We start from the raw sequence: 15,522 nt of genomic DNA, 5'->3' as shown, positions 1-15,522 counted from the left end.
CTTAAAACAACAATTACCTTTCGATGATAAATTTTATAGTTATTTATTTCTACGGCTACTGTTTTCGATTTTTCAATGCAATAACAAGTAGACTCGTTGTCGTATAATATTTTATTTGCCATTCATTCGTAAACAGTTTTTACAGATCGTCAGCGATCGGCGAGCATGCCGTTGCGACGTGATCAACCGCGATAATAATTGATTACGTTCAGCAGAAAAAGCAGCTTTGCACTGTTGTAAAATCCTTTAATGTAATGGTTCTTGTCCTTAATTCCTTTTACTGACTCTAAATATATAAACAAATAATATTAAAAAAAACTTTGTAACAGTTGCAAAAAAAGCTGCTTTTTCTGCTGAATGCAATTAATAATAATAATAATAATTTGCTTAATCTTTCGTGTAACACTTATAGTAATACGCGCGCGCGCGCGCGCGCGTGTGTGTGTGTGTGTGTGAGATGTATGTATTTTAGGATGCACGTACATAAAATATGTGCGCACATAAACACACTCACACACGTATATACATATACAGAATTGCTCATCTCGATCGCATTTGTCATCTCCGCTACATCGTCCTTTAATTACGCTCGCTTCGATAACGCTTTCTCGTTCAATTTCGATAAGTGCTTTAATCGAAAGCTGATCGGAACTATTTGGGGTACACATTGCATCTTCGCTCGTCTATAACGGGGGTCGGGACTGACTTTTTTGGAATTAAGTTACTCAGAGCTTGAATTCCATCTGGTTTCGTCAGTTTTTCCCATAGTTAGGCGATAAAGAGGCGATTAAAAGTGCTGAATTTACAAACGGAATAATACACTGAAAAAAATGATGTTTTATATATATATTAATAGTATTATTTTTTAATTAAAAATACTTTTAATTATAATTTTATAATTACTATTAATGGAACAAATGCTCTTGTTTTAATAAAATTTTATTTGTTTCATTAATATTGTTGTTGAATTAAACAAAATTATTTAATGCTGTTTTAGTACATCTTTTTTTTCCGTGTAGGAATTTATAGAATCCAGAGAGATAAAATTACATTTCTCGGATACAAATTGACGGAGTCGCCGTTGAAAAATCAATTAATTGCAATCACGACAGGATTATATGCACAATTAGCATTATCAATGCAATTTATAGTTGAACGGCGAACCGGCCGTAATCAATTAAACAAATTATAACGTCCGATCGCACTGGCAACGCGAATGGTGACCGTATTTTCGCAATTTTCGGCTTCCTCCTCGCTTCCCGCTCTCGGGAGAGTCCCGTTGATTAGTCGTGCTTAATTAAACGGGACCGCGAACAACGAGATAATAATATAAGTAGCCCTATATCACATAGTAAACGCAGGCGCAACAATAAATATTGCTATAAAAACGCATTAAATAGCTAAACGTGTAACGCAATAGTTCCGTAGGAAACTGCGGGTCCTGTTAGTATTTATCATAAAATACGTATCATGCTAAGCTAATAATTGTTATACAGCGTAGTCGAAACGTCTCTCTTTCTCATTCTCTCTCCCATACACACATTCTTTCGATCTCTATAGGTATAATTACAAAGCGATTCGATCGAACGATGATGAAATCGTTCGTACATCTTCATCCGTTGTTATACGTATCCCGCCTTCGGGATAAACGAAGGAAACCGTGCATTCAAAGAAAAATAGTGCTAGCAACTATAAAAGTAACAATTACACAAATTTTATATATATAGAATTATATATATATAATGTACTGTTAAAATTAAAGGAGCAAATGGTAACCCAATTCCCTTAAGTAAAATAATATTTTATTTTTAACTTTAAAATGCACGTCAAAAATTTTAATCAATTCATTTCTATGGTTAATTTCAACGTAAACAACGTTTATAAGTCAGTAAAGAATAAACTAAATTTGAGTCAAATTTAATACATTTTCTTGAGTTACGTTGTTTAACACTTCACTGTGTTTTAATTAAAATAATGACATATTAAGTGGAAGCAGTAGTGATCTTTAGAAATGATAAAATTCAAATTGGGTACAAATTGACTTGATATATGAATTCAACAGTGTAGTTAATTCAACTAATGTACACAGTCACGGGCGTATCCAAGATTTCAGGCAGAGAGGGTAAACATTTTCACGAAAATCAAAATATATTAAAGCCAGTCTTCATAGATCTCCAACGAACTTTCGAATAACATATAATAATATGTCGTTTAACTTTTCGTCATAAAAATGAGTCTCATAATTTAATTGTTTTCCCTTATCAAAATTTAAAAGGGTAATTGCCTCTCTGTTTTTACTTTGCGTACGTCAATATACATAGTTAAATAAATTATTTTATAGTTACGATAACTGTAAAATATTTTATTCAACCGTGTGTGTGTACATTGAATCTACATAAAAATTTATATAGTTGTCACCTTTATGGTTGCCACTACTATATCTTTTTCTCTGAGTGTGATAAGACAGATCGCTTCGCTACGAGGCAAATGGCAATAACAAACGAGGGATGCGACACGCATTCGACGAAAAATTCCCTCGGCGTGAGTATTCGCATCCTCGCCCGACGCGCTTCCCTTATTATAATAATTACTCTCGCTGTAACATTACGACTAACGGTTAATTCGTTCAAGATTACTTCAATTGCTTTTATTAGCTGCTACTTTCATTTAGGTCGATATATTTAACGTATATAACTATATAAATACAGCAGGCATTCGTTATATATTTACAAGTCGATCAACGCATCTTCCTTCCTTTTTACTATGTCTCTCATTTTCCATTACGTTTTCTTCTTTCTAACACATTCACTTATTTTTCGCCCCTTGGTTTTCTATCTGTTTCCTTCCCGCGACAGTTTTGCGAATTTCTGCGGCGAAGGAGTGGGTCGCGTCCGTTATTAAATTAGACATTAAATTAAAGTCGTTCCCCACCAACATTGCCTTCAGTCTTATAAATTCCAATTATCTGCGCTAATGACTCTAACCATTTTTCTAGATGTCGGCCTAATTAACTTTGCAACTCTTCATAAATAGTAAACAATTATATGTCGTTCCTTTACTGAAGTATTAAAAGTGGCACTATTCAGAAAAATATGATTCTTGAGTTAAAATCATCATGTGAAAGAGTTAAATAAACATTATCCTATTAATTATCACAGGTGAATTTAACTTTGTAAAAAATCGCAATTCAAAAAGGATGTAAAAAAATGATCACATGTATATATGAGTGATCTTCAATTGTTAATTTGTTCAGTGTGAACTTACATTTAATTTTCGCTCCACGAATGCTCCAAACTTCAATCACATAAGCAGAAGAGTTGTGAAGCAAACACGAGAAAATTGATATTTGATAAGAATATGTTCTTTTTATCGATATTTCTTGATTGTCAATAATTTGCTGTCAAGTTGAAGACAGTTTTCCCTTTTCATTTAAAAAATCTAAAGTTCAAGTTGTCTCTTAAAACTTGACAAAATTTGACTTTTTTTAGTTGTGTCTTGAAAAATTAATTTTGTAGTTGTATCACTTTGAAAGTAAAGGAGCAATATAATTGTTATCGAGATAATCAGTAATAATACTAACAAATACATAAAAATAATTAATGCACTGTCGTTCGACAACGCCCGTATGACATAGATCGACGTTAAGCGAAACGAATATCAGGGAGGTCGAAGACACTCGGCATTGACGACGACGGACAAGGACGAAGGAGTCGCTCCTGTTGAAGGCGCGCATACGATCTCAGTTCACTGTCTAAATTCGCCCGACAAAGGCCGCTAACGAAATTGAAGAATTACGACGGTAAGCTCGAACAATTGCGCGCCTGGCCCACGCTGAATTAGGCCCGATCTCGCCCGCGCGCCACACGCCGGATTTCAATCTTATTAGCACTCTGAAAGGAAGGACCTCGGCGGACAATGGCACGTCCGATTGCAAGAGTGAATCGGACCTGTCGTATGAACCCGTTTGATTCAATGGATCCTAAGTGACCTAATTGGAGTTTAAACGGATTCGAATTTTTGATAATTATGAACAACTTAACCATCTAGAGGTAGCATTGTCTTGTTAAAAAAGAAAGAATCGTGGGAGTCCTCTTCATTTTTTTTACTGATTTTACTAAAAAATATCTTGCAAGTTAATAATCTATTGACATATACTTTTTCCGATATTCATGTTGATACATGTATATTAACACATTGCCTTTTTGGCAGTTAGAAGATCTATTCTTTTTAGCTAAACTTATAGATATATAATTCGTTTTTCCTTCTTTTTCTTTTTATATTGGAGAGAAAAAGAGAAAAAATAAACTGTGTGACAAAGAAATTCTATTGAAAAGAACAGAGCTAAAGATGCTATATTTTAGTGATTCCATCTTTAGTTCTTAAGTGTAAATTCTATTAATATATATATTATACTTTGTCGATATCAACAAATTTTTGATAATTATTATATGAAGATTTACTATTTTTAGCTGAGAAAAAAATGAACTGTGCAAGAAGTTCAGCTAAAAAGAACAGGACTAAGAACAAAACCAATTTGTATAAATCCGGAATTTACTCCGAATTTATCCCTTCGGAAAATCCAATCTGGATCCCTTTCAAATTACGCTGCGCACTTTCTGTTCTTTTTAGCTGAGAAAAAAATGAATTGTGCAAGAAGTTCAGCTAAAAAGAACAACTAATCTGAACAGATCCCGAATTAAATTTTAAAATGAATGTCTCAAATATGCAATACTCGCCTCTACAGGGTTAATTCGATTGTCGCGCGTATTTTCCTTCGGAAGACTGGATCCCTTTTAAATTACACTACGCGGTTTCCGCCTTATTTTTAGTAGTCCGAAGAAAACAATAATCTATCAAATTCGCCGGAAGGATAATACAGATGGCGAAACCTTGTCGCTGCGTAATACTTCGCAGTCTCGGAAAACGATGGATTAATAACTTACAAAAGATCGAAATAGAAAATGTTGATTATCTCATTAGCTTTCAACCGCGTCGATCGTCGTCTTAAAATTACATGAGCGCATTTTACTCCTTAATTTCAAACATCTCCCACCCACTCCTTCGCTGCTTCGCACTCAGCGTGTTATCCTAACAGCATGAAGTAAATGTTTACAAAACTGCTAGATATCTTCGGCGAGCTCGCGTTAAAACGTTAGAGGCGAGTATACGACGGATTAAAATTACAAAAGGAGAAGAAGAAGGCCATGTCTCTCATTTCTTTTTATTCTCTCTTTCTCTTTCACTCTCACACACACACACACACACACGCACACACACACACACACATACACATACGCACTGCATGCTAGAAATATACGTTAGCGAAAAAGCGCCCGGTTACGCACCCTTATTCAAGGGTGGCCGTCCTGACAGCTCCTCCTCTCATTGACGAGGAGCAGACGACACGACGCTACGGCCAGGGATATTCAGAAAGGCACTCGGCACCCCTCCACAAAGATCCGGAAATCAAATGTACAAAACGAATACGGCGTCGCCGAAGCGTCGCGAGTCGTGCGGCCACCGACGATCCGGAGAAAACAACAGCTCCGTCTCTCGTTGTTGCTTAGCTACCACATTTACTTTCCTACACTAATATGAGGTCACAATCTGGACGATAGCGAGACGCGATATCGTGAAACTTTTCATTCCGGAAAACCGAGAGAATTTATTTCTAATTTCTCTCTGTATCTCTGTATTAAGAATAAATTCCACTTTCTTCGAAAGATAATATTATCATGATATTTTTTGAAACAATTGAGTTTCAATTAAAATTGTTGAATATAATATTCACCACGTAATATTATGAAGGTCTTATAAATTCTTAGAATAATTATCGTGATATTATTTGACACAATTGAATTCGAATCGTTTTAAAATTGTCGATAATATAAGACCACTGTTCACCACGTAATATACATATAAATGTCATCTAAAAATAATCGTTTCTTTTAGGTAATATTACAGATAACACCTGCACTGACTGGAAAATGTCACGGTGTCGCAATTATCTCGAAGTCGTCCCGATTGACCTGAAAAGCAAATCACCAGATTCGAGTGTAACATGTACGCTTCTCATCATGAGAATGTCAGTTTTTCGGAAATTTTCAGCATGATTATTATCCGCTATCGTTTCCCTTTAATAAGTTAACGTGCGGATTCTTGCTCGAAATCGACGGGATAATATATCTTTAATCTTAATCAGATACAGCTCGTGTAATATTATCAAATCGTTTCAAATCCCAAAGTAGGATATCAAAAAAGATCTCCCGTTAGTCATGGAACGCTTTGGATGCTTAAAGCAGCATCGAAGATTCAACATCGGTGGTATTCTTGTGTCACCGAATCGCGATCGTGGATCACAGGTGACAATCTCAACTTGGAACTATCGTCAAATTAATCTCGCGGAAGATATATAATAAAAATATAAAAAATCCGCGAAGGGGAAGAGCGATGAGAGATAATATAACTTTTAAATTAAAAATGTATACAAACGTCATAGTATCTATAAATAAATTTAATATCTCGCGTGTTGTGATTGCACGATGCAATATCGTTCGTGATTGAAAGTCGCGATAACCGGCTCTTGTTAATTACTGATTAATTCGTGCATCAAAATTGTTCGTCAACGGGGACAGAGGCGGATAAATCGATTTGGCACATTATTTACTTTTGCAGTTAACCAACACATTGACGAGATCGCGAAAAATACACGTGATTCATTTCAACGACGAAAAAAATTGTCGCGTTTAAGTATTGATCGAACTCTATTATATCACTGAATATTAATAAACTTCTTTTGAAACACCTCACATGCAGAACAAATGTTTTCGATGAATTAATATTCTCGCTATTGTTGCGACATGGGACAATCGATTTATAGTCAATATTTTTCTATCGAATTCTATTCTACTCTCGAAAACTTTCAGAGTTAATCTCACTCTTAAAGATTGAACCTTTTTCAAGACTAGCTTGATTTTCGTTCTTTAGAGTAAGATTCTAATAAAATTTAGAGAGTAAATTATCGTTGTCGAGAAGCAAGAGCTACAAAGACCTATACTTGATTAAGTTTTCATTACGAGAGAAACATTGATTTATGATAGAAAAATTGATGATTCGAAAAATTTCTTTCTAGTTCGCGAGATCACAATCAATAAAATAAAAAAAATGTACTATTAATAAAAAATGGATAAACATATAATGTTCTGAACACGATCCACGATCGACGATCCAATCTAGACCGGATGCAAAATGGTATGCTTATGTATTTTAAAATTCACGACGATCGCGATCTAATCTACCCGAGAACGCTACGGTGAGAGAGCGAATTTCGAGCTAGTTTCCTCTCTCTTTCTTCAATTTGGCAAATTTGTCTGATGCGTTAAGAAGGCCCCTTTTTCTATGAAGATAAATGTGAAAGATTGATCACAGAAATATATACGCACAGGCGCGAAGAGAAAACGTGTCGCTTAGTACACCCGGTACTCAAGGATCGCGTTCACACCGAATAGTAAACTGCGTCGTCCCGAGTAAATCAGCTCTCGATCACGTACGTACAACGTTGGCAGTTAACTTTCATATGTATGTATATAATATGTATATATATCATATGCGATGATCACGTATATCACATACGATGTATATGTCATATAAATACATATATCTATATGATATATACAGAGTGGCTCACGAAATGTCATGCTATATAATTATCCAATATTTTCCATACTTTGGTAATTAAATCCGTACCAGTTCTATACCAGTTCTATAATTTTGATAGAAATAAATGTGTTATATTTCAGGTGACTCAATAAGTGACCTTAATTTACCTCTCAAAAATCAAGGTAGTATTTATATTAAGATTACTTATTGATTCATCAATATATAAAGCAAATGGTATGACATTTCGTGCGCCACCTTGTATACCTACATACATACATACATACATATATATTACATATATATGGCATGTACGTCATCAACGACGGGCGATTATGGGCTCCCCTCATAGTTTTCAATAATAATCTGTAACATATCGACGTCTGCTGTAGACGAGGCGACGTCGCCGGGCGAGAAAGACACTTTTTCATGCTTTATATAAAAAAAAAGAAAAGAAAAGAAAAACGCGAGATATACGAGGCACACTAACGCGGCTGTTGTTTGGTTGGCATGTGCTTTCGCGGCCGATTGACTCGAGAATAACGATATCCTTATGATTTCTGCGAGTCGTAGGAAGTGAAGGTAAAATACTTTCGTTTCAATGTACATACTCTCATCTGGCATTCGGCACCGGCAACATAACCGCGCGAAATCGAATCTGATTCATAATTCAGCAGAGCGATCAGACTTTGCAAAAGGCAAGTTTCTAAAAAGAAATAAATAAATAAAAAATATCTCTTATCTTATAAATAGCCGAATAACCGTAAAATTGAATACAAAAAAGAAACAAGATAAATTAAAGATTTTGGACGTATTGCAGACGCCTTTGTGAACACTTTCGAACGCGTGATCTTTCCTACACGCATTCTATCCTTGTAATTAACAAAAGAAATTTACTTCAAAAGTAGATAATATCTTTCTATATTAAACTAACACGATTGATCATCCTGTATCTGACAGATCGAACAACGTTTGGTGCTTGATGTTTAGTGCTGTCTTATATAAAGGCGAAAATGCAGGGTTTTTCACCGCATGGGAGGAGCGATTTTGCTGAAAGATCAAAAATTTTGCCGGATACAGATCTTAAAATAATTCTGTTGGAGCATCAAAATAATTTTGTTAGAAACTCAAACTGGTTGCTAGAATATCAAAACTTTTTGCATTGCTTGTCACAGTTCAATTCATTTCCAGCAATTATTTTGATGGTCCAACAAAATTATTCTCACATCCAGCAAAATTTTAAATTTTTCAGCCAAATCATTCCTTCCGTGCGAAGTTTATCTATCAGAATTATCAGCGCACTAGCAGCTCTCTCTTTCCCTCTACAAATCTCCTCCGCAATCACAGTCTTTTTTTAAGCGCTTCCCCAGCGAATCATGCGTTTTATAATTCAATTCAAGACTAACAAAATATACACCCGATATAACAAAGAGGAGATGACGCTCCTCGAAGCCATTTCTCAGAGTCGCGCGCGACACACTTTTCCCCTCTCGCGAAAGACAAACGGAGTCGGACAGCGGACTCGTCGACCTTCGGATCGGAAGTTTTGTCCTCCCTGGAGCCGGCGATCGATATTGGCTTCTGCGACACCATCCTGCATTCTTATGTAATACTAACACTCGGCGCGAGTACGCTCAGTTTGACGGAAACTTTTCTCTCTTAGGCCTTATACATTTCGACTCGAGTCCCACATGAAGCCAGTCGGGTGAGATAACGGGTGTACATGGCATTTTTAAACAGATATGTGATACTCTATATGATACCCTTTTGGCTAACGACTTATATCGCGCGCGATTCGCACTTTCAATAATTTGCCTCATCGCTCGCGGCATTTTTGAGCAAAGTTAATCCAATACGTCTCACTAATAATTTCGTTTTTTCGCGATAAATAAAATCGTGAATTTTGAAAATTTACTAAAAATATATATATAACATGCACACACAAAATACCGACCTTCCTTTAAACCTCGATTCTGGCGGCGATAATTTCACTGCAGTATTCCTAGCGAGATTTATAATATTCTACTCGATCAAAACAGTCAATAACTGTCCCTTTAAACAAAAAGCATAAATGCGCGCTGCGCATCTCGTAAAAATTACAAAACTTAATAGAACCTTTCCTCTCCTGAATATAACTTTTGGGAAGAGTCACGTTTGCATTTTAAAAGCGTTAATTTCGCGTTTTACCGAGGCAAGCATCACGCGCTCCAGTTTCGCGAACTATCTGCGTAAAATTGATACGCGAAAAATAAGAAAAAGAAACTAACATTCCTATCGAAAAACTGCACCTGGAAAACATCGCGAAATTTATCATCCCGTTTTATGAGCGCGACGTCTCAGACTCGGTTCGCCTATCACTTCTTTCCACTTTGCCGTACGCTCTTTTCTCTCTTTCCCTTTCTCCCCATCGTATACTTTTACAAACCGCCCCTCACACACACGCGCGCACACACACACACACACACACACCCACACACACACACACACACGCGCGCGCGCGCGCGCTTCTCGCATACCGATATATATCACTGAGAACCGCGGCGTCCTTCCAGCGGGATCGCGGCAGGAACAGTTCGCTTCGCTGCCCAACACGCCATCGATAAATTATCAACGGCATCGCTTGTACGCGATTCCGGCAGGCGGAAGCTCACCCGTGAATCTCCTTACGAGACTGCTCATCGGCATTCACGCACGCCGGAAGAATCCCGTGTGAAAAGTGGATAGGATCCGACCTGCTAACAATCCTCCGATCGCGAAACTAGTTTAACTCTTCTTATCTATGCCTTGTCTACGTTGGCCGTGAATCGCGATCGAAATCATACCCTCTTGGCGATGTAACCGATTAAGCGATAAGCGATGCACAGACGATAGCGAGGGCCGCGAATGATAACAAGATCGTTGACGACCCATCGTGGAGCGGACCATTCGGATGAGTCTTCATCGACGGGTCTGAAACGAAAAATGCAAATTCATTTCTTTGGCACATCAAGTTTCCTTTCTTGTTTGAATGAAACGAATATTCCCCGTAATTGTAATTAGAATAAGAAAAGCGGTCTCATCTATATGGACAGAAAAGTGTTTGGTATTTATGAGTATATAATTGTATGGTAATGTTATGATTATAAAATTAAAAACTCTATTTTTTTACATAATGTTAATAATAATTATTATATTTACAGTTTTATATACAAAAAACATATATAGATGGCCTCGATCATTTATAATCGTCTTTGGGATCGCCTATACACATAAAAAAATATCATTTTGGTAATAAAAATGTTACACAGTTTACATTTTTAAGTAACGATTATTTTTAACAAAGAATATTTTCTGAATAATAGTCTTAAAAAATATACTTATTATAAATTTTAAAAACTTATTTTGTACTCAAAACAAGAATTTATTTTCTCTTGAAGAATATTATAAAATTTTATCTAAAAAGCTTTATATAACAAGCAAATTGAAATAACTATAAAATGGAGAGCTCCTAACCATAATTATTTTATCATGCAATTAGTCACAAATGTCAAATATTTTTCTCTCTCAGTATGTTATTTTAAAATCGCTGCTGCCTTTCCATTTCTCGCACCGCTAATTTTTATCTCCTGTGCTTCTCGTTGTTAATCCGAATTCTCCTTTATTATTGGAATCCCTCTTGTTGAAATGTGTTTTCAGATAATATTTAACGTGCACCGCATGGAATTACGCATTACCAGAATACTTCGTGCACTTATTTTGCAATTGCCTTTGTGTTCAGTAATTAAATCATACTAATTCCTATTATGCTCTTTTATCGGAAAAAAACTGTTCTCTCTCTTTTGTCGAGACACATCGACAGATAATGCGCCATTTGATACGTGCTATAGAACCCTGGTCGAGAATGAAGTCCTATCGCTAATAATGACACTCGATACGCGCCGTACACAGAGGATTCATCTGACAATGAAGTTTCCACCGGGAATGCACCGGCTGATATTATCAAAATGCAAATCAATGCAGACGTAAATGGCCCGTGGGATACGATACCTATCGTGGTGGGACCCATTCCGGAGCCGGAGGCCTCGTCGTCATCGTCGCGATCGTGGCCGTCCTCGTCGTCATCGATCTCACCGTTTCCGTGCTGCCTCCAAACCGGGCTGTCCCCGCTTCCGGAGCCGTCCAAGGCCTCGTCGGCCAGAAAGGCATCTGGTCCAATGTCGGACGACAATTGGGACTGCACCAACTGTTTCGAAAACACGCAGAATATGGACATACTCTCGTTATCATCGTATTAGACGTAATTCAAACGTACTAGTATTATAGCAGTATTGTTTAAATATTTCAGATTAATTATTTCTATAAAGTTGCATCCGCATCCTATTGTTATAATTACTTCCTATTGTCATAAATCGTTGCATTGATAAAAAAATATAACTGAAAATTAGCAACTTTTCTTTGGTGCATTTTTAACCTCTAAGTGAAACATATGAATCCTGATAATCCTGGGAGATTATTTAAATAATATAATAATGTAGACTAATTCTATGTTTCACAGTTCTTATTTTTCATAGTTTGATTTTATTCATGTAGGATATAATTATATTCATTCTATAAGCTGAGAGAAAAATTTTTGGTATTTCTGACTCTAATTATAATTATACATTTATAATAATTCTAATTACAGTAACATATAATACAACATAGTCAAATATCAAAAAATTGTTCTGTCATATGTTGTATTCTGAATTCTGTTCTGTTATTTGCTGAATTCAAATATTGCAATTTTGTATACGGTTAAAAATTTTAAAACTTCTAAAATTATTAACAAAAAAACTTTTTTAATGAGGATTCATATGTTCTTTTCTTAGCGTCACAAAAAAATATGTATACTTATTTATGATTAAAATTCTTTCTGAATTAGAACAAAATTTTAAATGGATAGTGAATATGCATAATTTCATTTTCGGTTCATTTTATATTTTAAATTATAATGTATTTTTTAAAACTGTGTGATGAGATTTTCAAAATTCGAACACTGCAATCCGCCATTTTTATGTTATTTTATTCATAACAATATATTAATCCTTAGAATCAATGATTTCCATCCATTATCTCGAAAAATGCTAATTTTTTACTTTTGCTATTTTTCTATCAATGCGACGAAATAGTTTGCGTGTCATATTGTTGAAAATAAGACACTGTGACGAGATTAATTGTTATCAATCGTCAGTCGGTGAAATACCGCTCATTATGCGTGAGCAAGGTGGCTACAAATTATAACTTGACTACGAGCGTAATTGAAATCGCCGACTAAGTGTGGGGATAACGCATAATTTTCCGAAATTAATGGCTATTATATACCAGAGTCTCGTCGGAAAAGTCGCGAGCACACGCTCGGCAACCGCCGCGTGATCGCGAAGAGATGATAGGGATTAGCTTTGTCATTGGTAACTCATTAAGTTGTCCCATTTACCCAAAGATCTCAATTAACCCACTTGACCCATCGCAGATATAAGCAGTGTCCAATTAATCGCCAACACTCTTCATTCAAATCTAATCACTTGACGAATATAACGAAGACATAGATTTATATTCTGCTAAAATCAAACACCGACAGGCAGCCTCTAATTTCGCTCTCTCTCTGTCTCTCTCTCTCACACACACACACACACACACACACATACATCTCGTGACCATTACTTAATGCTCGCACCTGCCAATAAGACCTCGAGTTCTATTATTCACTGGTCTCGCGACTCGATATATCACGCCGCTCGTGCGATCGTATCATATGCACGGAAAAAACTATTTTGCTAAAGTATCTAATAAAATTTACTCTTTCAAAAACTTTTAGAGTGATTCTCTCACTCTGAAGAGTGAAATCTCATATTCTAAAGATTGAAAACTGAGCCACTCTTTTTTTAGGACTGGCTCAATTCTGATTCTTCAGAGTGAAATTCCACTCCAAAAAATTTAGATAGATACGGATCTGAAAATAATTTTGTTAGACCGTCGAAATAATTATTCAGAAAACTCAAGTATGATGAGCAAATGTGCTATAAAATGCTACAAAAAATTCTAGCAGTTTGTACGTTCTACATAATTATTTTGAGAATTCAACAAAATTTATTTTCACATCTGTTTCTAGCTAAATTTTTCGATACTTTTTACCAAAACTGTTTTTTTTTTTTTCATGCATGTACATGGTATATATTTGAACAATCCGTTCGCAATCCGGGGAATCCCGAGTGAATTTTTCGTCGACGAAGATTTCGTTTCACGTTACGGAATTGCATGACGCAAATTAACAAAGTTATTTGGACGAACCATTTATCGGAGATAGTCGCTCATACAACGGACAGCAAATCGATCATGAACACCGTGTATACATGCGTACATACGCGTGTCTGACGATATTCCAATCAGAAGTAAGCGGTCCGATTACTCACACGCGAATTAACATGCGTGTATAAGGCACTATGCGTGTATCAGGCACTATGCGTGTATCCCACACGCGACGGTTGCCAACTTTAATGACGCCACAAACTCTACGAAAGAATACGATGAGACGAAGATGACGAATCGTAAACAAACTTGTTTAAAAATTTGAAAATTTATTTACTTAGAAATCTATCCTCAATTCGGATTCATACAGAAATATAAATCTCCCAAAATTTTTATAATTTTATATAGCCTTGGACCAAAAGTATAAAGTATTTCGACATATTGAATCATCACAAACGTAATCATTCTCTATCTAATGAAAAATAAATTAAATAATAATTTTATTGAAAAATATAATATTTATATTAATTTTAATATCTTGTTAGTTTTCTCCAAGAAAGATGCAAACAACTGAATGATTATACTTATGATCAAGACTGTATAAAATTAGTTTATATACTTAAAAAACTATATATAGTTTATCAACTTTATATAGTTGCAAGTTTAAAGTTAGAAATGCAATAGCTATCATTAAGCTGATTTCACTGATGTAAGAATAATTTTCATCTTGATTTCTCTTACTATTTATTTTTTCTAATTCGAAATTAAAAAAGATAAAGAGTAAATTAAACTGAGATTAAATCTTACGTTGGAACCGGACATTAGAGATAGGTATATATTACAAATCTAAGTGTATAAAAAATGACATCAATATATATGTGTAACTTAGTTTTCAATGACATTACACGTTAAAAGGTATGAATCCATTTTTTAAATACAATATAGTGTTTTTCACTGTTAAAAACTAATCACACACATATATTAAAATCACTTTTTACACATTTGAATTTTCAATGTACAGGCGCGACGATCATGAATCAGATGCGCAATAATTTTCTAGAAATAATTGTATTACAAAACTTACAATATGATTATCCTTCAACGTAATTATTTCAGCGGTCAAGCGATCAATTCTCCCGACATGTATTTGTACTCTATTGAACGAGTTTGAGCACCCACGTGCGCTTTCAGGTGAAATCTACGCAACGCGACACGTGCCTCGACACACCGTCTACGATCTCTATTCTATGAATAATTCTAGATAGACGAGAATTTATGATTCGTCTGGTACATTCGTCTGGCAGTTACGGGTCACCGGGCGGGCTTTCCACACCAACAAGTTATCGCGATAACAGTTTACGAATCACGACAAATCGCTTTACCCAATGAAATTTGCATCTAATACGAGAGAATAAAAATTTACAATGAATCTGCAGCGAAATCAGCATCTTTTAATTAAATTCTGAAGTAGTAACAAAATAATTTTATACAATTTTATGATTTCTATATTGTATAATAAAATTATGTGTAATTAAATATGTAGATGTATAATAATTAATAATAAATTAAATACATTTATAATATTTATATACATATAATAAT

At 35.3% G+C, this 15,522-nt stretch overlaps 1 protein-coding gene across 1 annotated transcript in view; it reads right to left on the bottom strand.

Moving 5' to 3' along the window:
• Positions 1 to 8,414: 8,414 nt before the first annotated feature.
• Positions 8,415 to 15,522, bottom strand: part of LOC108757131 (division abnormally delayed protein) — a 55,908-nt gene continuing 48,800 nt past the window's right edge. The window contains exons 7-8 of the mRNA XM_018501523.1: positions 11,683 to 11,878; positions 8,415 to 10,605 (exon numbers count right to left, since the gene is read on the bottom strand). Coding sequence (XP_018357025.1) covers positions 10,499 to 10,605; positions 11,683 to 11,878 — 303 coding nt within the window. The 3' untranslated portion in view covers positions 8,415 to 10,498. The remainder of the gene's footprint in view (positions 10,606 to 11,682; positions 11,879 to 15,522) is intronic.

The sequence above is a fragment of the Trachymyrmex septentrionalis genome, unplaced genomic scaffold, assembly GCF_001594115.1.
Source record: "Trachymyrmex septentrionalis isolate Tsep2-gDNA-1 unplaced genomic scaffold, Tsep1.0 scaffold132, whole genome shotgun sequence".
In the NCBI taxonomy this organism is placed as follows: domain Eukaryota; kingdom Metazoa; phylum Arthropoda; class Insecta; order Hymenoptera; family Formicidae; genus Trachymyrmex; species Trachymyrmex septentrionalis.
This window is presented reverse-complemented; position numbering and strand designations above follow the sequence as displayed.